Source organism: Pezoporus wallicus, unplaced genomic scaffold, assembly GCF_028554395.1.
Source record: "Pezoporus wallicus isolate ANWC-B61680 ecotype Strahan unplaced genomic scaffold, APGP_CSIRO_Pwel_v1 contig_8692, whole genome shotgun sequence".
Classification (NCBI taxonomy): domain Eukaryota; kingdom Metazoa; phylum Chordata; class Aves; order Psittaciformes; family Psittacidae; genus Pezoporus; species Pezoporus wallicus.
This window is the reverse complement of record NW_026642640.1, coordinates 6,454-34,149: the sequence shown is the minus strand read 5'-3', so window position 1 is coordinate 34,149 and position 27,696 is coordinate 6,454. Positions and strand designations below refer to the sequence as shown.

At 37.6% G+C, this 27,696-nt stretch overlaps 1 protein-coding gene across 1 annotated transcript; it reads right to left on the bottom strand.

Annotated features, from left to right (window-relative positions):
- Positions 1-1,712: 1,712 nt before the first annotated feature.
- On the bottom strand, positions 1,713-26,596 carry LMBRD2 (LMBR1 domain containing 2). The gene is made up of 17 exons (XM_057431125.1): positions 26,223-26,596; positions 25,710-25,789; positions 23,727-23,822; positions 22,810-22,977; positions 21,692-21,902; positions 18,789-18,863; positions 18,348-18,461; positions 17,010-17,193; positions 12,865-13,046; positions 11,974-12,107; positions 11,679-11,784; positions 10,850-10,947; positions 9,027-9,130; positions 8,166-8,212; positions 6,198-6,300; positions 3,986-4,115; positions 1,713-1,906 (listed from the first exon to the last, which is right to left on the bottom strand). The coding sequence occupies exons 1-17, from the start codon at positions 26,469-26,471 to the stop codon at positions 1,846-1,848; spliced, it is 2,142 nt and encodes a 713-aa protein (XP_057287108.1). The 5' UTR covers positions 26,472-26,596; the 3' UTR covers positions 1,713-1,845.
- Positions 26,597-27,696: the final 1,100 nt, after the last annotated feature.

The window sequence follows — 27,696 nt, the reverse complement described above, 5'->3', positions numbered from 1 at the left end:
TATGCTACAATTTGAAGCCGTGCCCAAGTTGTGTGCAAATTATAGTTTCAGCATTTAAATCAATTTTCACATTATATTTCTTTTACAGGTACAAAAATGCTAGTGTGCCAAGATTTTCAACCATTACAACTGCAAAAATCTTAAATCAGATTTATATCTTTGATAATGTATTCCCGCTATTGCACATATGCTCATTTGACAGTGAAACTATGGTCAATCGATTTCAAATATTTACACATGCTAAAATTATTTATCTGCATATAATGCTGGAAAAGAAAAAATACAGCCTTTCTTGACCAATACAGCTTGCTTCAAAATTTATACCACCAAATTTCAGAGAATCATAAAATACCAGGTTGGAAGGGACTGCAAGGATCATGTGGTCCCACCTTTCCTGGCAAAACATAGTCTAGACAAGGTCCCAACACCCTGTCTGGCTAAATCTTAAAGGTGTCCCATGCCAGGGAATCCACCACTTCCCTGGGGAGGGGATCCTAATGACTGTTCTCACTGTGAAATATTTTTTTTCCTCCCCAACCTGTGCCCAATAACCTTCACCTTTTCCATGTGACTCCATGTAGAAAGGGAATCCCCATCTTCTTTGCAGCCACCCTTTAAATACTGGAACATGTAGTTTATGACTTTGTGAAGACAGCCTGCCATTCAATCTTTCTGCTTAAACACGGTCTGATACATGACCTGGGGGTGCTGATTGATGGCCGGCTGAACATGAGTCAGCTTGTGCCCAGGCAGCCAAGAAGGCCAACATCATCCTGGTCTGTACCAGCAACAGTGTGGGCAGCAGGACCAGGGCAGTGATCATATCTCTGAACTCAGCACTGATGGGGCTGTACCTCAAATCCTGTGTTCAGTTCTGGGGCTCTTACTACAAGAGCAACATTGAGGGGGTGGAGTGGGTCCAGAGAAAGGCAACAAAGCTGGTGAAGGGTCCGGAGCACAAGTTTGATGAGGAACAGCTGAGGGAACTGCGGGGGTTTAGTCTGGAGAAGAGAAGGCTCAGGGGCAATCTTATCCCTCTCTACAGCTACCTGAAAGGAGGTTGTAGTGAGGTGGAGGTCAGTCTCTTCTCCCAAGTAACAAGTGGTAGGACAAGAGGAAATGGTCTCAAGCTGCACCAGGGGAGGTTTAGATTGGATATTGGGAAAAAATTCTTCACAGTGTGGGTAATCAGCCATCGGAACAGGCTGCCCAGGAAAGCTGAAGTGTTCAAAAACCACGTAGATGAGGCCCTCAGTGACACAGTATAGTGGCAGTCTTGGCGGTCCTGGGTAATGGTTGGACTTGATGATCTTAAAAGGTCTTTTCCAACCTAGTTGATTCTATGATTCTATTATTCAAAGACCACTGAAACCCAAAGAAGCCTTAATTTCATTCAGTAGATTTTGGACTAGGCATTAAGTTATAATAGAAAAAATATAGAAAGTGTTTATTATAGTAATTGACAAAACTGCACTTTGGATGCATTAAAATGCTCTCACAGCACCTGTTAAAATACAAAATGATTCCTTCCAAAAAATCCTTTTCCTAAAACTTAAAATGTTACAGCAAGTTGAGCCCCAGGTATATTTATGAAGTTTACACTCTATTAATTTTTTCTCCTTTTGGTCATGACACAAAAACCCACACTGATGGACAACAATATCTACAATAGAAGAAGCATATTCTTGTCATATACAGGTGCATTTCCAAAATAGTTGTTCCTTCATATTCATATTCTAAAGAAATATTATCTTCTCTGGTTCAGTGATATATCATAAATATAGTATTTTCCAAGCAATGAGCGGGAATAGATTTCCACTGAATTTTCCTTTAGCTTTGAGGAGTTTAGACATCATCAAATATTTTGCTCCGAGACATCGACAGGTATCTTCCACCAGGCTGGTACCTGCAGAATCAATTTTAAATATGAAAAAGTATCAAGGGAAATAGAAAAATAAAGACCCAAGAAATCATGTAACTCACTGAACTCTTACTCCTTCACTCTCAATGAATTACATGATCTGAAGCTCTACTGAATTACTGTTTCCATGAGAATTTCATAGGCAGTCATTAAATTAGATCTCGTGACCAAAAAAAGCAGTGATATGAATACTGGGAGTCTTAAAGAACTTCGTTTCCTCATACAAAGAAAAGAAGTTGAATGTTTTTATTGAATAGAACTTTTTCCTAAAAAAACAAACCAAACCAAACCAACAAACCCCCAAAACAAACAAAACAAAAACTAAAACCTACCAAACCCCCCAAAACACCCCCCCCCCCCCAAATCATCAAAACCCAAACAAACAAAAAACCCAACCAAGTGACAGTAAAATTCCAAACAAACAAAAACCCCAAACCAAACAACAGCATCCAAAAGTAGTTTGGATGATTAACAGTACATCCCAGTGGGTATTCCTAGGAGAAATAAGAGTTTCAAAGATAATGAGAACAAATAGCTGCACTCTTAGTGGGAAAAAAGCCTCACAAATTGTTGGTCAAATCTATTTTAAAAGCATTTTAAAAGCACATACAAGTCTCAGTGAAAGCACAATGTACTTCCTCTCTGCAGTATTTCCCAAAACCTGAATAGACTTCATGCCAGAACCTAGTGTTCCTAAAGCTCTTACTGTCCTAGAACACTTGTAACTACCACAGAAGTTATAGTTTAAAAAAAAAATAAAATAAAAAAAATCAATGTTACTATAATGAGGTATTTTTAAGTGAAATGAAATGTCATATACGATTATTTTTGATTTATTACTTCTATGAAATCAATGCAGGTTACTAAAAAAGAACACAACTAAGCTCTGTGGCTCCAGATTTTCTTTAAAAAAAAAAAAAAAAGTTCAGAATGTTCCACTCTACAAAATCTGTATAGGTGCCAGAAGACTTCAGATACTGTACGTGAAAAGTATTTGCTCCAAAAGAATTATATATGTATATTGCTATTTTTGTAGACTATTATCCCTTTCACACCGTCCGGAAATCAACAACTGACAAAAATGTTAGGCTAGATCTTCTTTGAATTCTTGTGCTTAAAAAGAGCCAGCTTTTGAAATGTGGCGACACTGGACTAGACAAGTTAGTTGTTGATGTAAACTAACATTGCTGACATGATCTGAAAAACTGGCATTGTCATTCAATAGCGTGATTTTGGCATTTATTTTTTGACATTGTAAATATGAGTCAACTGTAACCATTCATGATTTTTTTAATTGGACTCGGCATGCTAGTTTTAGCTAAAAAATAATGTAAACTGTAACTTTTATATAGGAATTTAAAATTATTTATCATTAAATGATTCTACATCATAACTACCTAGATAAAAAAGCACCCATAAAATGTATTATTTGTTTCTTAAATACGAGCAGAGCCCAGCAGTCATGAAAAATACTCTATAGCATGACTAAGGAAATCTGCTGTTGCAGCCACCACCACAGAATCACAGAATTCTCTATTACAGACAGAGCTACACTGTTCAGCTGGGAACTTTCTGTTCAGTAATTTCAGATTTAATTTATTAGTCCAGTCATTCCAAGATCTGATCCCCAGGTGTATTACTGAAACTAATGGTCTTTTAATATGCAGTTTTCTTTCTTGCAGCCCTCTATGATGATTTTTATACATGGAAATCAAATAAACTTTCTAAAGTCTTCTAGGAAATTAGAGAAAACCTTACATCATGCAGGTCATTCTCCAGGTTTCTGTTTTTATATGCAGTATATGCATATATGCAGCCTTTTCAGATTATGCTGACATATAAAATTATACTTAACTCAAATTCTACTAAGACATTTCTAAAAAAAAATGAAAAGGCTTCGGGTTTCAACTGGTTTTAAAACAATTACCGTATCATGGGGGAGAAGGAAGAAAGGAAAAGAGCCAGGTAAAGTGGTAATTTTTGTTTACAAAACCTACTAGGAAGCCATCTGATACAGGCGTCGTAAATCAGAATACATTGTAAATAAAGACAGAAGACCGTCACCTTCCAGAGTCCGATTCAAGAGGGTCATCATTAATTGAATCTGCATTAAAATCCAAAGGTTCTGCATCCTGAAGAAGTTCTATTCTATCTCTTTCAGTCCTGCCATTTGATCGGGTATACTTTGACAGAGCTGAATAGGTAAAAGGAAGGAAAGACACTCATTTGCTTTATGAACACCTTGGAGAATGTGAAATCATCAAACTTTAAATACCAGAATAATAAATTGCTACTAAGTCATCCAAAGTTTAGCTATGATGATTTAGAGAAATTAGATATTAAACTAACCAACTACATGCTCAAATTCATTGTATTCAAATTAATTTTTGCATGTCCATAGAAACTACAATTATCATTTGCCCCTCAAGTAAGATGAGATCTACTTTGCAAAGAATGGGCTGATGCCAACCTCATGAAGTTTAACTATGCCAAGTGGAAGGTCCTACACCTGGGTCAGAGCAATCCCAGGAACAGCTACAGGTTGGGCAGAGAAGAGATTCAGAGCAGCCCTGCAGAGGACTTGGGGGTGTTCCTCGATGAAAAAATGAACATGAGCTGGCAGTGTGCACTTGCAGCCCAGAAAACCAACTGTATCCTGTGCTGCATGGAATGCAGCACAACCAGCAGGTCAAAGGAGGTGATCCTGCCCTCTTACTCTGCTCTTGCGAGACCTCACTTGGAGTATCGTGTGCAGTTCTGGTGTCCTCAACATAAAAAGGGCATGGAACTGTTGGAACAAGTCCAGAGGAAGGCCATGAGGATGATCAGGGGACTGGAGCACCTCCTGTATGAAGATAGGCTGAGGAAGTTGAGGCTGCTCAGCCTGGAGAAGAGAAGGCTGCATGGAGACCTCACGGCAGCTTTCCAGTATCTGAATGGGGGCTACAGCAATGCTGGAGAGGTACTCTCCATCAGGGACTGTAGTGATAGGACAAGGGGTAATGGGTTAAATCTTAACCAGGGGAAGTTTAGATTGGATATAAGGATGAAGTTCTTTACTGTTAGGGTGGTGAGGCACTGGAATGGGTTGCCCAGGGAAGTTGTGAATGCTCCATCCCTGGCAGTGTTCAAGGCCACAATGGACAGAGCCTTGGGTGACATGGTTTAGTGTGAGGTGTCTCTGCCCATCACAGGGGGGGTGGAACTAGATGATCTTAAGGTGTTTTCCAACCTTAGCTATTCCATGATTCTATAAGAATGAAAAAAAAGTTATATGCAAACTTTACTTTTAAATTAGATGGATGAACAATCAACCATTCATCTCCCCAACCTCCCACTTTAATTACAATGGCTGAAGGGTTGGGTTTTTTTTTTTGTTTTGTTTGTTTTTAAAGAGGCAATCTTATGAACTAATGAAGTACAGTGGTTTTGCAGGTCACTCTGCCACTTTCATTAGGCCAGTACCTACAGCTTGTTTCAGAATTGAAATACCACATGTTCCTTTAGTTACATTAAAGTATAGAATATACTAATAATTTAATATAATCTCACAGTTAGGCTACCTTTGAGAATATGAGTTTGCAACTCTGTAAAGAGGAGGAGAAATCTACCAGATTTGTTGCAAAAGCATGTTCAGAGCTTGCCTTCTCCCCCACCTTTTCCCTTCTTTTTTTTTAAATTTCATTTCTTATTTGTCATTAGCTTACAAAAGGCACATAAAGTACATAAAAAAAACATTAAGACTGTGACAAATAAACTGTTTGGAAGTATGGAGCATCCACAAATGTTTTGTGCTAACAGACATTATTAGATGAGTACGTATACACTCATGTGATATGTTATTGATTTCACATTCATTGGCCATCTATCTGATAATTTAATTATACCCATCTGAAGAGTTACTTCGCAACTACAAGAGGTAAATTTAATATTTAAAATTGCAAACTTCAAGATATACCCTAAATATAACCTCTTTGTTGACAACTGCTACTCTCATTGCGGCCATTATATGTCCCATAAGAAGACCAAGGTGTTGAAACTAGCCAGAATCTCCAACCTCAACTAGAGAGAGTACAGAAGATGGGAAGAAACACAGTACTCTTTTCAGGTGGCTTTAACGGGCAAGATGGCACTGTGCCAAAGAAAGGAATATATTAGCACATCAACTAAGACAAAAATGAATGTATTTGAAGCTACTCACACAGCCAGCGTGGTGCAGGCAAGACATTAGAATAAAAAAACAAATCAAACTCCCCACAAACTCCATAAAGCTTACGTCTATTGGCATTGGCCTCTGAGAAACTGGATTCTTTTTGGTCTGTGTGGACAACTCTGTTTCTAGCGGAATCATCTCTATTTCCATATCGCTCTTTCCACTCCTGGGAAAAAAGATAAAATAAGGAAATGTAAGTGGTGAGGAAAAAGCAACACAACAAAAGCCTATGGAAAATCAAGACATATTCCAGATCTGCAATGTAGAGCTAATTGGTCAATTACATCATCCTATGAAAGCAACACTTTAAAAGTGTTCCTGTTCAGTATCTTTATACTGGAAGAATTTTGGTATGTATTTTAAACTCAATAAATCCCTTCACTAAACCAGTTACTGTAAAGTTCTTTAGAAAAAAGGCTTGCAGAAAACAAACTACCTACTAAATCTGCATTCAAAGTTCACTACACTGCTCCAAATTATGGTGGGAAGGTTGCTTTTTTTAAGTTCTACTTCCATCTAGTGGTAGAATGGAAAAATAAACAGAAGCAGATAGCACAAAAATATTTGGACAAGCCATGTTTACTTAGCTTCTTGTTCTGTTTCCATTCCATCATGTTTTAGTATGAAAACATTTTAGTATCAAGTGTAATGAAATATTAAAGAACAAGACATCTCATACTTTTATTAGGAAACAACTTCATGTCTCAACAGAAACTTTTCCTCCAAAGCAACTTTTCCAGAAAATTGCTCCAGTAACTTTCAGTTTCATATCTAGATCCCAGATTATGGGCTGGTAAGAACTCTATACTCGAAGTTTCTTGTGCTAATTTATGCCATGTTAGTTCTAAGATGCAGAACGATCAAACATTTAATCATGATCCAGTAAAAGATAATACTCTCAAAAGCCCAAAGAGTTTCAAGAATTAAAGCACTACAGTATTTAATGTAAACTCAAAAAACAGGTAACATCTGAAACTGAGTCTGCTGTTGAACCAGAATTGTTTATTAATGTCAGATCATTTCAGTGTATACTAAATGCAGCATGCCTTTGCTACTATTTTATTTAACAGTATGCTCAAGTTCTAAAGTTATGAGATGGGAAGAGGATCAGAAGAAAGGCCTGTCTGTCCTGGTTGTACTCGCTGTCATCCAGAATTAAAGTATTCCTGAGCTTGAAAAGCCAAGAGGTTTTAGTCCCAGTATTATCCTACCTTTCTGCAGATAAAATTTTTTCCCTTCCTTTAGTCCATTCATTTTTTACATGCATCTTTTGATTTATCTCTTCATGACTTTCTATACTAAATTCCAAATGTTATAAACAAATGGAAAACTAAAGCCACAGTTAACTGATGCCCCTTAAAATGAAGCTGCCTGAATTATTTTTATCCAGATTGACCGCTTTCATAGATTTTTCAACTCATTATGCACCGAAAGTCTGATCTGAATCAAACATTCTGTTTGTTACCCAGTGATAAAAGTATTAATTTTGTCTTAAATGTAATTCCCTCCTCTGAAAACAAGCAAACAAACAAAAATCTGTGTCAATTACTTTCCAAAGGGCATACAAAGCAACACGTACATTTGGGAGGAGTATAGTGAACTATTTCAGTGAACACTGAACTATAGTGAACTATTTCAGTGAACACGATGACAGTGCAACTGCAGTTATTTCAAGCAGAGCAGTATCAACATAAGAGACTGATAATAAGCTATTTCAGATTATTCTGCATCCTAGCAATCAGGATTGTTCTTAATGCTTATTATACCTATTGGCATACACTGCTCTCACAGCACAGTAACAAAAGTGACCAAGTAGTGTGACCAGAGTCTCTCTCTTACCCTTTAAAACTAAAATGTAAATTATTCCCCCCAATTCCTAGCCAAGACTACTCTCCAAGATTAAACTGATTCCATCAATTACTGGGGACTTACATTTTTGTGAAATAGAACATGCTGAATTAAATAGCAATGGCGAATCCTATCAGATATTGCAGTATATTAATATTGTAATTAGCTAAAACAATCTCATACCCTTCTTCTGTTTTCACCTTCTTCCTGCCTTTGACGTTTTCTTTTCTCTATATAAGAAAAAAAAAAGAAACAGCTGAGCTCCATACAAGAAAAAACATTACCAATATTTTTTAACCAACAGTGAAAACCCAAAGTTAACTTGCTAAGATTCCTACTTACATAGAAATAAATAGCTCATACAATTAAATGAAAACAAAAGACAAAGCTGCTTGTCTATCATTATGGAGTTTCTTGTTGGAATTAATTAATCGTGATGGTATCTTGGGTCAAGGCATGACGTGGGTACTAGCTAACAAAAAAAAAAGTAATTGGAAAAAGTATGATGTTAAGAACAAACTTGAGCATTATCAAATTAAAATCTTGCTGAAGTTCTGGGAGGCCCAAAGTATTACCCAAATAGTTTGTGTCTGTATCTACTATACAGCTGTAAATGTAACATCTCAGCATCAAAGGATAGTAATCTCTTGTTTAAGGGAAGGAGAGACATGCATCTCTCTCAAAAAGAAAAAAATAAAACCAAACCCAAATCCACAAAGAAACCTACTCTAAGAAAATCTAGGCTTTTTTAATAACTGTGAAAGAGGTCTAAAATTATTTCACAATATAAAATTGTATCCAAAGATTTTAATTTCTAAACATAGCTTTTAACAACTTTCACAAAATACTTTCAATAAGAATTACATTAAAAAATAAAAATCTTTCAAAGCCAGCAGATAATTACAGCTCTACAGAACAACATGTTTTCTGTGATAAAACACAGTTAGGTGAAGCAGCAAAAAACTGTAAAGGAGACAACAGAGTTTGGGCAGCTCATGACATAGTGTACTTCGTAGGAATACTAGGATAGACGACCCAACTTACCTCTTCTGATTAGCTCTTTCCCTTCATCAATCAAATCAGAGGTCATTTCATTATCCCCCATGAACTGCTGAAATCCCAAAAGATTCAAACAACGAGTTCCTAAACTGGTAAAGCCGGAGAAGCAATTTTGTTTGTTAACTTACAATGAATAGAGGTATTACAATGCAAAATGTGAAACAAATTACTCAGAAATTTATGGACAATTCAAGAATAAAGCAATATAGAAGACACATTATTATACTGAAAAATCAGAAAATTCACAACAGTGACATGTTCGCATATCCAACTGAAAGTAATGGAATACTCCTATTCAAATTGAGAATAACACTGTCTATAGTCTTGAGAGTAGTGATTTAAGACAATTGCTTGAAATGTTCTCACATATAACAAAATTTATACCCATGATATCTCATTGACTCTTCTTTGTCAGAAGACAATTACTACAAAATATTCCGCCTATTAAGATATCTGTGGTTTTGAAATAGTAGTAACAGGAAAGCCACCTTCATCTCAGGTTTCACTTGGGAGAAACACGGCATATTCTTACACTTCAGGGATGCTGGCTGAATACACATTAGGCAGCAGTCAGATAAAAAGCTTGCTCCACTTTTTTTAACCTAGTCCTTGAATTAGACAGCATTAAACCACTTTCACCTTTTCAGCTTCACACTTGAGAACACACCTGCTGTTTTTGTTGCTGTTTTTCTCTAAACTGGTGTATCAATATCATGTTCAAAGTTGGCTTCATTGTATATTTACGCTGAAAAGCTTTTTTTGCCTATACTATCTGAACTTTAAGACTGCTGCATTAAACAGCTTTCCGTGATAGATTTTATCTAGTGTTTTACATGCATCTGAATTATTAGAGGGCAGCAAAGTCCTCGCAAAGCAAGCTCCTCTCCTCAGTTTCTTCTCTTCCTTTTCACTATGGCATTCAAGACCCAGGGTCACAGACAAGAAGTCACACAAATTATTTTCTTCTTGTTGGCTTCACTGTTTTTGGGGGGGCTTTTTTGCTTGTTGTTTTTTTTTTCCCCTCCACCACCATTTTTGTACCCTAACCTAAAAGTAAGCATGCAAAAATAAGGACAGGATCCTTGTTGTCTTATTATATATGGATGTACGTAGGTTTTTATGGACAGACCAAGGTGTTTTACTACAATGTAGATGAGTCATGCAAAATAAAGGAAGCGAACACAAACGTAGCTGGGCAAACCTACAGTATCTCAACCATTACAGAGCTCAAAAGCAAACATTTTGAAATGTAAGATAAAGCAAGCATATAATATATATAGCAGTATTTTCTGTAACTACCCTTACAGCTGCCAAGAAATTGTGCCTTAGGGAAACAATATCAAACGATTTAAACCACTATATTTTCAAACTGAAGTCTGGTATGGATCACAAAATCATTGTACCAATTAGAAAGTTTATTAACTACAGTTTCAGCTAATGCTTCTTAACATATTAGAAAACCTTGCTGAAAACAGTTTCCTCATGGTAATTTTAATCTCAAAAGCAGAATCTAAGCAGGCTCCAAAGTTTGAACAGATCTGACCTCAAAATCTAGGAATGAAGTTTAATGGGGAAAAAGCCTCCACAACTCAGTTATGAGTTAATATAATGAATATTCTTGAAATGTGTACATTTCACATATATAAACAGCTAGGTATTGGTTTAGGTTTTGCATTTTTGTTATTATTTCATAACTCATCTGCTGGAAAAGGAGAATATCTCACGATATTCATCTCAAGAGAATGATCACTGAAACTAATATTATTCATGTAAAGAAACACAGAGGATCTGTCTTGCATATCACTTACCTGAAGTATGTGGCAATACAGAGAATGACAACAAGCATTGGGTAATATATATAAAATCCATCTGCAATGAAGGATAGTACTCTCATGGATCCCATTATCTGGAAAAAGAATTCCAAAACCAAGCTATAATCAAGTATTTTCTACATATATCCATAAAGATTGTCCCATCTTACTGTTTTCAGTCCACAACACACAAACACAGAATCCTTTACATTTACTGAAAATCAGTCAATATCATTATCACAGATCTGCTTCAGACACTTGACCCAGAATAAGCAGATATAAAGGCTGCCTCTAGCAGTGTATCCACTTCGAGGTTTCCAAGATGCTTGATCTTGTCTCACCTAATCCAGGACCAGTTCAAATCTGGTGGATCTTTTTTCATCTGCTGCGAAAGGCATCTCTGGGCAACACTTAAGAATCCACTTGCTAACAACAAAGATGTGAGATGTAACCTGCTGTCCTGCAGAAACTGTGGTTCAGTTATCCCAAACTCACTGTTTTTTAGTGGCAAGTTAGGTTTACTCCTAGTCTATAAAAATGCCCCATACGCTAAAAACAGAGGAAGCTAAAGCTCTGAAGAAGTGAAGAACAGTCTGAACTCTTCACAGTAACACTTTACTTTCTTAGGATAAAGAGACCTAAACAGAAAAACTGCACTATTGATGACTCCTAGCAATCATTACTGAACTATAAGTAACTATGTCTACCTGTGTAATAGTAATGAAAATATTTTAATATCCGAATCTTAATATAAGAAATATTTTAAAATATTGTGCCTATTTTCCAAATCATATAGATGGCTCAAACCCACATTTTCTGTACTTACAGATGTATAAGCAGTTGGCTGAGTATTTTTGTGAGAGATTATTGCATCCATGTGGGTCAAGCCCAAAAAGTTCAAGCATAATGGTGGAGTAAGACGGCAAAATAACCTGCACAAATACAAGAAGCAACAGCATTTAAAACAATTTATTGGACTAATGATATTCACAAATTGTAACTTGGTATTTCACAGAATATACCTGTATGTTTCTAAATGAAAGAATATAAATGAAACTTTCATGGACACCTTCAATTGAGTATCTGACAGAAAATCTGCAAAATATATACCACATACTCACATGCCACTGAAAAGGAGACTGTACGCATCTGTCTGATGATGTGAAGATAAGTAGTAATAGTTAAATACACGGATCCTGAAGACAGTAGAGTAAACACAGATACTTAAGAAAAAGATGGTAAGAAAACAGGCCATCTGTGAAAAAAAATATAAAAGTCACTTGAATGTAGAAGTCTACTAAAGGTTTTACTGCATTCAGCACACAGTCTGTGCAGGCAATAAGTTGACTGCAGTCTAATTTTTTATTTTGAGATGGGACAGCAACACCAGCTCTCACCTGCTCTAAGAAACTTCAGGAGTTTTTTTCACCAATTAAGAATTATACTTTAACATCCTGCATTTCATATAATGATAACTGACCCTAGGAGTATTAATTCTACTTCTTGTTACGTAAATGAAATTGCTGTAATTACCTTGATAATTACTATGATAATTTAGCATTTCTTCCCACAAAAAGGGATAAAAATGAGTGTTTTCGATGCAACCTATTTTGTTAGTATACTGGAATTTTTCAGCTCAGTTCCTTTACTGATAAATTTGTACATGTGTATGCTAGCTACACCTGAGGCTGTATTTCTGGTCAGCAGCAAATTCCTGGTTAGGAAAGACAGGTCGCACACGGCTGATTAAACACAAACTTCAAGTTAAGGTTTCACAGATTATTCCACACATGACATTCAGCTCAACTGGGTCACACACTCATCCTGCATTGAGAGTTTTAAGAAAGTGGCAAAAGGCTGACTCACTCCACAGAAACAATGGTGTTACATGTTTTAGAGACCTTCTGAGAGTTGACAGATTATTTAGAGGCTTACTTTTAAATAAATCTGGTCTAATGTTGTGGTAACAAATTACCTGAAAGATTTTTATTGACTGATTATTTCAAACTTACCTCTATGTATATATAATTATATGTCTTTTCTGCCAGCTGTATGAAAACTGCAAACAGTGATAAAACTGGTTTTGTGCTGAAAAAGGTGCACTCTGACCACACAACAACGACAGAGAATGTGGCCAGAACAACAGCAAGCACCCTATAAAACCATGGTCGTAGAAGGCATTCCCAGTACCACTCTGGAAAAAAAAAACATACATACAACTGGAAAGGGTTAATGAAAATTACACAACCAGAAATTGAACTCCCTCACAAAAAAAAGTCACAAACTTCTTGGACACACACCTTTAAAATGAAGACCAGAATCTACGGGGTCACACACTTAATTTTAGGGGTCTTCCAAAGCCTAGAGATCTGGCTCAGCTCTAAATAATCATACGGAAAACAGGAGAAAACAGGGTGGAATCTGGGAGGCAAATTTTGCAAATGGACTGGGGAGAGTGGGGTGTGCAGAACAGAACTCTTCACGTTTGGCACAGATACTACAAGTGATCCACTTTTTGTTTGTTCGTCTATTACTCTCTTGGAAACAAAACTTAGGCTCTAAAATGATGCTGTCCTACCCGGGAAATAACCCATTACTACTGCACAACAAATTAGAAGTTAAAACATGGGAAAAGGCACCTTCTGAAAAGATGAACAAGCAGCTACATCTCCTTATGTTCAGTACATGACAGACAGAGAATCTTTTCCTCTTTGCTTTACCAGAAGAGTGGTGCCATCTCAGTAATGTTCCACAAATGCAGAAGGTATCTGTGATGCAGTAATTTCATCTGCTAACTTAATAATTTGTTTTCTTTCTTCTAAGGCTTCAAAGTTTTCTATTACAACATGCAACTGCTTTTAAGTTTAGATTCTATATATATACATATGTATACATATAATATATATATATATAAACAATATTTATGTTGCAGAGAGGTTGCCTGGTCTAGTAAGTTCCACTGACTTCATTTCTAGTAGTCCATGTGGGTGCTAGAGATACACATAACAGTAGTCTGGAGAACACTAAGGACTACAGAGCCCTGGGAGAGATGGTTAGGGGCTCTGGAGCTCAGACAGTCTTTTCATCATTTCCCCAGGATAAAGGGGAGGACCTTAAAAAGGCTAGGTGGATTTGGCAGGTTAATAACTGGTTAGAACAATGGTGCCATAGTCAGGGGTTTGGGTATTTAGAACATGGGACTCGATTTGAGAGGCCAGGTCTACCAGAGGCTGGTGAAGCTGTGGACTGTTTTGGTAAGAGGCTTGCCAGGCTGGTCAAGAAAGCTTTAAACTAGATGTGTTGGGGGATGGGGGCATCATTCCATCCCAACACACCCAGTCAGTTGCCAGCACCTATAATAAATGCTTGGAGCGATGTAGAGATAGTTCAGCTGCTCCAGCCAATAAGCAGCTAACAAAGTTTGTGGGTCAGGGTCAAAGGGAGAACAGCTATGGGGGACATTACTGTGGGGATCTGTTACAGACCGCCTGATCAAGAGGACTCTGTGGATGAAGCGCTCTACAGACAGATAGGAGCAGCCTCACACTTGCAGGCCCTTGTTCTCCTGGGGGACTTCAACCACCCTAATATCTGTTGGAGGGACAGTACTGCCTGGCACAAGCAATCCGGGAGGTTCTTTGATTGTGCAGAAGACACCTTCCTTCTGCAAGTAACAGAGGAGCCAACAAGGAGAGGTGCCATGCTTGACCTTGTGCTCACCAACAGGGAAGGACTAGTTGGAAATGTGACACTCCAGGGCAGCCTTGGATGCAGCGATCCTGAGATGGTCAAATTCGAGATCCTCAGGACAGTGAGAAGAGCATGCAGCAAACTCTGGACTTCAAGAGAGCAGACTTTGGCCTCTTCAGGAACCTGCTTAGTAAGGTTCCATGGGATATAGCTGTAGAGGGCAGGGGGGCCAAGACTGTTGTCTGATATTCCAGGATCACCAGCTACAAGCTCAGGAGTGTTGCATCCTGACTAGAAGGAAGAGCAGCAGGAGGGCCAGGAGACCTCCTTGGATGGATAAGGAGTTGCTGAGGAAACTTAGAAGGAAAAAAGAGGTTTATAAAAGGTGGAAGCAAGGACAGGCAGCCTGGGAAGAATACAGGGATGTTGTCTGGGAAGCTAGGAACCAGGTTAGGAAAGCTAAGGCCCAGTTAGAATTAAACTTGGCTAGGGACGTGAAAGATAACAGGAAGGAATTCTATAGGTACATTGTGAATAAAAGACAGACTAGGGACAACGTGGGCCTGCTCCAGCAGCTATCAGGAGAACTGGTGACCCTGGATTTGGAGAAGGCTGAGGTTCTCAATAACTTCTCTGTCTCGGTCTGCACTGGCAAATGCTCTGACCACACCACCCAAGTCTTGGAAAGCAGACGCAGGGACTGTGAGAATGAAGACCTTAGGCCCACTGTAGGAGAGGATCTGGTTTGAGACCATCTTAAGAACCTGAATGTGCACAAGTCCATGGGACCTGATGAAACCCACCTGCGGACCCTGAAGGAGCTGGCAAATGAAGTTGCTAAGCCACTGGCCATTTCATTTAAAAATCATGGCAGCCAGGTGAAGTTCCCGACAACTGGAAAAAGGGAAATATAACCCCCATTTTCAGGAAGGAGAAAATGGATGACCCAGGGAACTACAGACCAGTCAGTCTCACCTCTGTGCCTGGCAAAATCCTGGAGCAGATTTTCCTGGAAGGCATGCTAAGGCACATGAAAATCAACGAGGTGCTTGGTGACAGCCAGCATGGCTTCACTACGGGGAAATTCTGCCTGACCTATTTGGTGGCCTTCTATGGTGGGGCTACGGAACTGATGGACAGGGGCAGAGCAGTTGACGTTATCTACATGGTCTCATGCAAAGCATTCGACACTGTCCCACACGACATCCTTGTCTCTAAATTGGAGAGACATCAATTTGATGGGTGGACCACTTGGTGGATAAAGAACTGGCTGGATGGCTGCATGCAAAGAGTTGTGATCAATGTCTCAATGTCCAGCTGGAGACCAGTAACGAGTGGTGTCCCTCAGGGATCGGTGTTGGGACCAGTCTCGTTCAACATCTTTGTCACTGACATGGACAGTGGGATTGAGTGCGCCCTCAGCAAGTTTGCCGATGACACCAAGCTGTGTGGTTCGGTTGACACGCTGGAGGGAAGGAATGCCATCCAGAGGGACCTTGACACGCTTGTGAGGTGGGCTGATGCCAACCTTATGAAGTTTAACCATGGCAAGTGCAAGGTCCTACACCTGGGTCAGAGCAATCCCAGAACAGCTACAGGTTGGGCAGAGAAGAGATTCAGAGCAGCCCTGTGGAGAAGGACTTGGGGGTGTTGGTCAATGAGAAAATTAACATGAGCTGGCTTCAGTGTGAGCTTGCAGACCAGAAAGCCAACCGTGCCCTGCACTGCATCAAAAGGAGCCATCAGGTTGAAGGAGGTGATCCTGCCCTTCTACTCTGCTCTCGTGAGACCTCACCTGGAGTATTGTGTGCAGTTCTGGGGTCCTCAACATAAAAAGGACATGGAACTGTTGGAACAAGTCCAGAGAAGAGCCACGAGGATGATCAGGGGACTGGAGCACCTCCTGTATGAAGGCAGGCTGAGAAAGTTGGGACTCTTCAGCCTGGAGAAGGCTGCATGGAGATCGCATAGCAGCATGCCAGTATCTGAAGTGCGGCTATAGGGATGCTGGGGAGGGACTCTTCATTAGGGACTGTAGTGATAGGACAAGGGGGAAGAGCTTAAAACTTGAACAGGGGAAATTTATATTGGATATAAGCAGGAAGTTCTTTACTGTGAGGGTGGTGAGGCACTGGAATGGGCTGCCCAAGGAAATTGTGAATGCTCCATCCCTGACTTTGCTCAAGGCCAGGCTGAACAGAGCCTTGGGTTATATGGTTTAGTGTGAGGTGACCCTGCCCATGGCAGGGGGGTTGGAACTTGATGATCTTAAGGTCCTTTCCAACCCTGACTATTCTATGATCCAATGATCAGTAACTGAAGTGTATTCCATTACAGAAATGCATTAAGATGCATATTTGTTTCCCTCTACTGTAACTGAACCTTTTACATTAAAAAAATAAATTCTTCTTATGGAACAGTACCAGTTACTCCTTTGCATATTCAAAATCTGCATTACAGCACCTACCAACAGTTGGTGTGTAGAAATACTGAATGATTTTGTTCTCTGGTTCCTGGGAATGAAAGGTATGAACAAACTGTCGAGTTGCACTGGTTTCATTTTTTGCCACATCTTCTAGGTAAAACGCTTGTTCTAAAAGAATTTGCCACTGGACCTGTGTACGACGATGTCTCTGTACTGAATAGATTACCTACAACAAATTCCAAGAAATTATGGTTACAACATACTTGTTTCAAGAAATGTGAGAAAAGCCTTGCAAAATCCCTTACAGATGTGTATTTTGCAGGATTGCAAAGATTACTTCTGTATATTAACAAAAGCCAGTAATTAATTATCTAAATACATAAATCATAAAAGGACTATCTACATGATTCCTGTGTTTTGAAGTTCTTTTGTAGGCTTACACTAATAATATTGTGTGTGCCTTTAACATAGTAGAACAGACCAAACTGTTCTAACTTACTAACATGTAGACAGAAAGGAATGTTCGGCTGATGCATGAAGGAACATCACAGGACTGATAACAACTAAGGAGACAGTAAATAAGACCAAGGATGCTAGCCTTGAAGATAGCAGAGTGGCGCCCACAGTGAAGCGAGACTGAAACAAAACAGAAGCAAGGACATACCAACTGCTAACTCATCAGTAGAGCTTTGTGAGTGTGCACAAGCACTGAGGTCATTCAATAAACACAGTAAGGAAGACTATCAGTGACCACCAGACCCCCACCAAGCAACAAAGAGCATGCTTAATTAGGATGCAAATATTATAATTATTTCCTGGAAACTCTGTAAATATGCATGAATATGCTAAATATATAACTGCTACTGGCAAGTAACGGGTGCACTCACATTTGCAAAATGATTTGCATGTGAGCCCTGCACTGCAATAAACAATGCCTGCTTTCTAAAACTCCAAATTGAGTCTTAGAGAGTTCCTATAACTGACTTTTATGGTAACACTTTCATCACAATCCATCTGTAGCAATGACAGCCTACTTTTTCCAGCATACCATTTTATTTTCTGCATCTTAGCAAATATCAATCTTATACTACAATTTCTTTTTTAGAATGTGCTGTCAATCAATCATTACAAAGCTTACCCACAGTTAAAACAATGTCAAGATATAATGGAGTGAGAACATTTTTTTATACATGCAGAAATTTGATCTGGACATTACTAGGGATATTAAACTTCTATATTTTCACTGAGAAAAGCTTTTGTTAAGCTCAAAACCCACTGTACTCAGCAATTCAGGTAAAGTGCATTGAAAATTTTTGTTTGACTAGCATTTATTCTCATTATGGTAGCATAAGTGAGGCATTCTCTCATTTATTAATATACCTGCTTGTGAAGTTTGACCAAACTTTTTTCAGTTGGATAACTGTTCTGTCTTTCATCAAAATCTTCATAATCATCCATATTCCTACCCATTCTTTCCTGGTACTCAGTAGGACACTGGGAAAGACAAGTGAAAATTGACTGGAAGATAAAGGAATAGCAAGTGCTCTTTGTTAATTATGAGTAAATGTTTGGTGCATTTCATGCAATGGAAAGGCCCACTTAAAGTGTAGATTTGTCTGTTTCAATACTGCATATGTCAAAATACATCAAAAGAAAGCATTTTACAAAGAATTTAAATTCAAATTCCAGTCAGAAACTCACAAGATGCCAATTACAGATTTTATGTTAGGGGAAAAGAAAATAATGAACAAGTATTCACCAGGTGCAGGAACACCCCCTCCCAGTTGAACAATTATGACTGAAGGATGAGAAATTTGTTACCTTTTTCAGTATTGTATCAACACATTTTCTCAAAGGGTGGTTATACTTGATACTCTCACTTACTTTACGAACTTCCTGTTGAATTAAAAAAAATACAGATTTGTTTCATTCTGCTAAATAGATTAAAACATTTTACAGGATCAGGCAAGAGTTCTGGTGCTTCCAATGGAAAAGATAACCATCAGAGCTTAAAAACAATAGAGCTTCCTAAAAGCCATAGCTCTACTAGATATCTAATAAAAGATAACTGAAGTATTTCTAAAGAATATATATACATAAACCTATGCCAGTACGCAAACAATACTCTGTGAATGTGTGGAGGACTAGTTTCTACACATGAATGCTGAAATGGAAAATTCTTGTTTTAGTTGTAGGTAAAGAGGAGGAGTTTGTCTTGCCTGGTTTAGTTTCATTTTACTACATTAAGGAGCTTGATGAATATAATTTTACACTTCTTCATTTTATATCTTCCTCACATTATCTCCACATAGCTTACTTCTGCAACCATTTGGCATTTATTAGTAATAAAAAGATGCTACCTAACAGCTAGAAAAGTTCTGTCAGAACTGGCTCTGGCAGTTTATCAGGCTTAGTGAGAAACAAATTTTATTCTTCATCCTATTGGCAATCTAGAGATAATGTTTTGATGGTTTCTTGTTGTTACAAATGACACTTTAAAAACCAAACCAAACCAAAACAACAACAAAAAGTTATAGACTTTAGAGGACAAAAATAATTGGAAAGGCTTAGAGATACTGTCAAATAGGATGATTAAGCAGACAAAAGAACTGTATTTGTTTAGTGTGTCAAAGGAGGCTAAACGGATATAGACAGTCCTTCCACATATAAAAAGCTGTTCTAAGAGATGCCTCTCAGTAAATCTGAATTCCTTCTGCATCTCACAAGAGATCTGATCAGTCTATGGAGAAGGATTTTTTATTATGTAGTGGGATTATAAAAAAAAGGAAAATCCCTCAAGAATGTCTGTAAGAGTCAATCCTAACATATTCAGCCCTATCAAGTAGAGCACTGGACTGGAAAAAGCATTAAAAAAAAATAAATTTGAAGTATCATCCACCACTACAGTTTCTTGCATTTTCATAATCCCTGATAAAGAAAAAAAAACAAAAGCCTGAATTAAACTGGGTGAGAGCTAAAATCTTGTGATTTGATGCAGCAGCAGCTCATACTATTAACAATCAAGCTCTCAGAATCATCACCAACATTCTTAAAAAATTTTACATATTTTCACATAGTTCAGTCTTCCTGTGAAGGTTGAAAATGAAATATTGGCCAGAATTTCTAAGGTACAGTGCAATCATAGTGCAATTGTTTCTAGACAGAAAGAAAAAGAAGTTGGGAAAAAAAAGTGCCAAACATTGAAGGAAGGTTTTTATCCTATATTAACAATAAAATGTGTTTTATGTTGTATATGACATAACCTCAGAATCTGTCAGTTACCATACCTGACTTAAAGGACAATCTAGCACAAGACAGCAGTCTAGTACAAGACCCTCTTTTCAGGGAAGTTTGCTGCCTCCCTGAGCCCAAATCGGGGTCATCACTACAAGACTGACAGGTACACCCTTCAGACTGCAATCCATTCCTGCTCTTTCATAGGGGCACTAAGGATGTCACAACAAAAAGTCTGACGCTGATTAAAAGAGATTTCACAGCCCCAGCAAGAATGCTAAAAAACCTGAGGAGCACAGGTAGCCTCTCCCTCAATTCTCCCACTAATGGGGGGAGACTTGGGAAAAAACAGGTGAGCCAATAATGTCAATACCTGGCTCCAGGTATACTGGTGCCTCCATCAAAATGCTGGGGTTTTAAGCCACAGAAGAGCCCTCACGGCACAGAGTATGTTGTGTTTAATGAAACAGAACAGATCAGAACATTTTCAGTTGGAAGGGTCCTACAATCATCTAGTCCAACTGCCTGACCACTTCAGGGCTGACCAAAAGCTAAACTGTTATTAAAAGCACTCTCCAAATGCTTTTTAAACACTGACAGGGGTGGAACATAAACCACCTTTCTAGGAAGCCTGTTCTAGGGTTTGACCACCCTCTCAGTAAAGAAATGCTTCCTACTGTCCAGTTTGAAACTCCCCAGACACAGCTCTGAACCATTCCAATGTGTCCTATTACTGGATAGCCAGGAGCAGAGATAAGTACCTCCCTCTGCAGGTTTTGGATGATAATCTTAATAATTTGCTTTAACTTTTGTTCAGCCCAGAAGCAGTCAGGTAGTTGGACTAGATGATCACTATAGGTCTCTTCCAAATGAAATACTCTATTCTGTTCCATTCAGTTCAAAGTGCTATCCTTGTAAACCAAGTTTTTCTTGTTCATTTTCTAGTAAGCTTTGGAGTTATGTCCCACCCAGATGTTTATAGAGATTTCTTCTATTACTAACGAATGAAGATTCTGCTATTATTTTATGTTGATATATCACAGTTACCACCCTACCCAAAACTCTTCAGGAGTATTATTTCCAAGCCACGGTACCACAGCAGTAGAACAGGGAAAAGCTACTCATATGGGTTGTATTTCCATTCTGTTCTTGAATTGCATTAGATCCTATAGCTCACTCACAAATAACAATAAACAGTCTCAAAATAAACTGATTGGAAAAACCCCAATATTCTATATATTCTCTTCTCAAAGGCACATAGCATGGTCCTGCAAACTGAATCTGGAAACTCTTCTCAAGATTCCAGAAATATACAAGGAGAAGAACGTATGTGCAGACATACACAATTTGCATGAACATTACTGAAACATATGTACACCACGTTTTCAAGTCCACACTGGAATATTGTGCCACAAGTGCCCAATACCAGGAAATTCAGAGATGATTAACTGCAGCCTTCACTTACTTCATAGTGAAAGCTAGTTGCTTACCTCCATAATATCTTCTAAATTCTCCTCTGCATCTGCTTTTTCAGTCATCAGTTTAGCAGCTTTGAAATAGGTCTTCATGAGCAGATAACCTCTCTTGGCCCCATTCCAGTGAGAACGGGGAATTTCCACCAAACCGTAACCCAAAAGCAACACAAGAAGAAAGAGACCCCATGTGTTTGCAGCGGCTATCCCAATAGTCTGAAGTTGGCTCCTAAGGAAAAGAAAAATTGCAAAAACAAAACAAAAAAAACCAACAAAACTCAAACAATCCCCCCCCCCCCCGCCAAAAAACAAACTAAAACCACCCAAACAAAAAACATCCTCCTACCCCATCCTCAAGAAAGCAACCCTGAAGTATCTATGCATCAACAGGGCTTTCAAATTTAAGAAACAGGCTTAGTATCATCCGTAATTCTTGCCTAGGGCAAGTCTGCTACTTGATCATATTTAAAGCTGCCACAATTTTTCTGTATCTCCCACACTTCTGCCTCCTCTGGAGCGAAAACAAAAATATTTGTTCTCAAGGAGTATGTTTCTTTAGGAAGCAACAGGAAATTAACAAACTTACTGAAAGCAAGGTTGAAACATTATAATGATAGTCACTATAGTCAACAGTCTCAGAACGCAAGATTTGCATACAAAGAGGGAGTTGAAAGCGATGAGGCATTACATAATGGTAATTGTGTCTAGTATGGAAGGCCATTAGCACTGTTATAAATACCAAGTATTTTATCTCCTTTAAATAGAATCCACAGAAGACAGAAGCGCTACACAGGAAATACTGACACAGGATTTTTGAAAGATGTTATTCTGACACCACTGACAAAGTTTCTGCACTAACTTTGTAAATGGATTTGTAGGGAGAAAAAAATATCCCACTGCTAATGCAAGGGGCTCCTCTGCCACACATGCCAAAATTAGAAAACCAAAACATAGGTTTCTATAAATAGGCAAAAAATCCCTTTTCACAAAAAAAGCCAACAAAGCTTCCCAACTGCCTAGCAAAAGTCAGATCAACTAAACCTGTTTATTATAAAAACACTCATTTCATATATGGAAGAGATTACCTATGACAATTTCATAAGAACCCATGCCAGTCCTTACAACATTATTCTTACCATTGTAAATTGAAGTTTGGGTTTACAGCCACATATATTAAAAATGCTCCAAAAATCAGTAAGTAAGTGCCATAATAGATTGCATTCTCAATCAATGCAGTTTTAATCTTTCCAGTAATGGAGAACCCTCCTGATCTAGCATATGACTGCATGAAAGGTAGCAGAATCCTAAGAGGAAAGCAAACAAAACCAAATTACATCAGTCAACCAAAAAGGAAAAAGACAAAAAGAAGAAAAAACCCAAACAGTAGGTTTATCCAGCAGTGGCTGGATACTGAGATAGGGGTGTTTAAGCTAAAGACTAGTTCAATGTTTTGTTCTAGATATACTAGTCTGACAGCAAACCTTAAACATGCTGCAGATAGAAACTATACAGTTAGCTTTACTTCGAAAAATCTGAGTTAATTGAAAACTCACTACCAACTCTGATATTCTTGACACAGCTACAAAAATAATAATTTGATGGTAGGTTGATCTGAAACCACACATCAGTCTAACCCAAAAGCACAGACAACCTGTTTGATGCAGCTACATCTATAGCTTTATAGAGTATGTCCAGTAAAACAAAATTATTTACAATATTACTCAAAAATCAACCAACTTATGAATGAGTTATTTTGCTGTTTGCCTAAACCCCATTTTTTTCTGACAATCTATCCATAAACACCTTTGTATAAGTTGCTCAGTTTCAACTATAAGAAGTGAAGCAAGAGTTAAACGCTGCCACCTGAAAAAGTATGCTCAATTTAATACATTAATTATTAGAGAAATTTCATTGCCAGCAAATAATACATGACTAGATAGGTCTGTGGAATAGTGACATATATTCTTAAAAAGTGTATTATCACTGTTAAGAAGCCACACTTTGAAACTACACATATACTGTAGTCTTTGTCATGTTGCTTTGCTTTACTTACCATGTTAAAAACTGTGATGTCCAATACACAACACGCCAGAAAACTGGCATAATTCCATTAGGAATGTAACTCCAGGGTTTAAAGCATTTTTGCTTGCTGTAACAGTGTACAGAAACTTCTTATTAGTTTTAGGGCCAAAAGTATAAAATACATTTTCTATAAATTCCTCTATCTAGAAAGGTCTTTGAAAAAAAGCATAGAAGTAATACACAACTATTTGAGTACATAGTCAACCAACAATCATCTCAGAAGAAAATAAACTGAATCACTACTTTAAAGTGCTTACTGCTCTCCTCACCACACATAACATATGTGTACAAGGCAGCTTTCTTAGAGAAAAAAAACAGTAGCTCACAGTCTACAGAGATAAACAATTAAGCAATACAAGCTTATAGTTTTTTCTTTTTGGGCAGTAAATGCTTGCTTCATGCAAAGAAAAATCAACTCCTTAGACAGAAGACTACTCAACTTTAGTTAGTGGAGTAGGTTCTTATGAAGTATCTAGGGGCCCCATTACCTAGCTCTACTACCAAGAGCATTAGCAATTAAAAAAGAAAAATAAAGTGTATTAGTTATTTCTTAATCAGGCTTATATCAACCGTGATTTGTTGAGCCAACACTTCTCTGACAGGTAGCGCTTGCTTCAGAAGACCAAAAAAGCCACAAGAAACTTTTCAGTGAAAAAAAATGAAAGAGCAAAACCCAAAGTGCACATCTACTCTCTAAGGCACTTCATGTTTATTCCCACACCTGCCTGGGTAATAAAGCAATGGTGAGTCAAGGGGCAACACAGTCAATTTAATAAGATTACCTATTGAGAAACAATTGGTGTTTTCCAGGGTTGAACTAGTTAAGCTTGAGCTGTGGGTTTTTATGTACACAGCCTAAATAGTTTCAAAACTATCAAATTACCACAGAATGATAGTATGACTACAGGTGTCACCTGAAGTTTTAAGATCTGACATGTATCAACACAATATCTGCTCAAACTTACACTGATATTGCTATTTGAAATACTCAAGTCATATACTGTAATACAACATCCACCAGCATGTTCTGAAACTGTAAGTAAATAGAAACGCTATTGAATAGTTTTCAAATTGTGTATTTACCTAAGTATGCTTAATTATTGTAAATTCCATAGTCTTAAATAAAAGGTACAAAGTTGTGTCACTAAGTCTGGCATTTTACTGTTCTTCCATGAATATACAACAACCAGATAGCCTCTGCTGTGGTGCAACAGAACTGGCAATACATTGCATGGATGGATCAACTGACATCTCAAATGCTCTAATTGTCTTACAGATAACTACACTGCATACATCTACATCTACAACATAGAGAAAGAGCCAATAGCAGCTAAAGAATGAGCAGCCATGGAAAGAGCCCACATTCACCATGTTTTAGGGATTACTTCCTTCCTGCCAGAAGACAGCAAGCAGACTATCATTACTCTGGTAGAATGTAGTAAATTTCAGATAATTCTAATTACTATGTGTGTGTGTACACACAATTATAATAAGCAATTGGATATACTGTTTACATATAAGACAAGTCTACCAATTTCATTCATAACGTGCAAAATTAGATTTTCAGGTCTAAAGTCTTTAAGACTCTGGAGGAAAGAGAACCATTCACCAAGGTCTGTCCTCACAGATAACCAAGACAGTTTGAAAAGCTTAGTTCTACTGCTTTAACAACAAGATAGAAGAAATCTAGCATGATTTAAAAAAAAAGAAAAAAGAAAGGAATATTTAGGTAATCAGTTAGAACAACTGCATAATTCTACCAGTAGATGTAGATGCATTTTTCTTCACTTCTTCGCTCACCTTCCTGTATGATTACAATCTTCAGGTGTCATATCACACAGATAACCCTTGTTTATTAGGTTTTATATCACAGTACACTCCTATCATTTAAAAGAAGAAAATCGTAAAACACTTCTTGAAAAATTATCTAATGAGGAAAACATATAGCTCATACCTTGGAGCAAGAGAAACATAAGAGCCATTACTTTCTGCAGGGCTGGAATTAACAGCAAGTTTGCACCGATTATAAATAGTCTGCAAGACAGTTAATTTTACATCAGTGATCAAAAATGTATAACATCTATTTAAAAACAATAAGACCCACTTTAAAAGACATTTTCTGTACTGCATTTGGAGCAAATATAGTAATAAACCTTCAAAACAACATGCAATCTGCAGGACAAGTAAGTAAACACATTGGAAGTGTTTTTGTTACCTAAAGAGATAATTTATATTGAAAAAAAAAAATAATGAAATTTTAAAGCATCTGAAATATGTTTTTTATCAGGTGAGATCAACAAAAAGTAACGTTAGTTGTAAGCACAGATGCTGTCATGCAAAAAGGTAACAAGTGTTTATTTTAGTAAGATACTTTTTGGAAAATTTATTTGATGTTTAAGAAATTATTAGTTAAAAAAAAAAATACACATTTTACACATCTAAGCAGGAAATCTCACAACTCTCTTACCGTACTGACATCCAGAGGCAGTATAAATACAATAAGAAAGCAGAGATACCAAGCCAATAACGTTGCTATGATCACCAGCTTATGCTGCTTCTTGAAGTCTCCATACCGATGAAGCAGGAATAAGGCCAGAAAGAAGACAAATACTATCTCAAGGCCCAACGCTACCCCACTCATTATTGAGTGTTCACCACAGCTGCACAGCGCAGCCCACTTAAAAAGGCAGATCAGAACTGTAAGACAGAAAGACATTTAATTACATTAAAATCTCTGAAAGATATTTATGCAGAAAAGAGTTGTTTAACAGACATTTGTTAACCCATAACTAGACTTTTCTTACTTCACATGACAAGAGTTCTGATCAGATGAAGAACAAGATTTTTAGCAAGGTGTTCTAAAGTTCTCTGCAGAAATCAAAATATCATGTCATTTCAATTTTGTCACTTCTAGCAACATACTCATCTCATCTCTTATTCACCTACCTGACATACAATAGATCCAGAAGTCAAATCTCTGTCTTTAAATAAGATTATAAGCGTAATGCTTAAGTCCAGTAATAAATAAATAAATACATACATACATATGTATATTCTGATTTTTTTTTGTTTTAGAAGAAATCAGCAAATTTGGACAAAGGGTTACATGTTTAAATTAAATGTTTCTGCAAAGCTAATGAGCAACTTTATTAATGGACCATTCCTTAACTATGCATTTAAATCCTGCACTCAAGAGAGCATAAAAGTACAGTGCAGTACATGTTGCATGTACTTGCGAGGTACCTCTTTTAGGTTTCAAATTTCATAGGGTAAAAAGGTAACAAGCTAGCTAATTCACCTGCCTACTGGTGTTCTATCATAGAAACAAAGGTTTCAATTAATTTGTTACTAATCTGCCCATGATACATTGTCGGTTTGCTTACACTTCTGGGTTTAGTTACTCTGCGTTACATTCAGGATGGCTAGAAGCATCTACAAACCTGGTACCAGTGCCATTATGCAAAGGGCCAGTAAGCTGCACAAACCTATTAGGGAAAACTTCACTGACGTGTCACATTGTCAATTAAACTGCTTCTGACTCTTTTTAATAAGCATCTTTTTTACCATAGCACTTCACACATTATAAATAAACAAAAGTTTATTACTCTGGTCAGACTGGCTTGGTTCTCCATCAGGATTACCATCATAGCTGGTTTGATTTAATGGAAATAGCATATGTTTTGCTATGGCTTCCCCACTGCTGTATTTTCAGTGCTTTCACTATTCATTGGAACTTGATAGATTTTTTTTTTTTAAATGCTACTACTAAAAGATTTCCTCAGTTGACTTTTAAATCCCTTCAGAATTTGTATAAACTTACTCTTCTACCAATCTCTCAGTATACTGCTTAAGCAGATCTTCTATGGATGAGGGCACCCAGCAGTGAGATGTGTCTTACTTCCACTACAAAATTCCAAAGTTTGTGATGCTAGTACTTCTTT

Coding starts and splice junctions, on each gene's coding strand:
- LMBRD2 (XM_057431125.1), bottom strand. CDS start 26,471: ATGTCTTTCTGTCTTACAGTTCTGATCTGCCTTTTTAAGTGGGCTGCG. Junction 11,785..11,973: donor AGTCTCCTTTTCAGTGGCAT/GTGAGTATGTGG, acceptor GTATTTGTGCAG/GTTATTTTGCCGTCTTACTC. Junction 4,116..6,197: donor AGAGGCCAATGCCAATAGAC/GTAAGCTTTATG, acceptor TTACCTATTCAG/CTCTGTCAAAGTATACCCGA.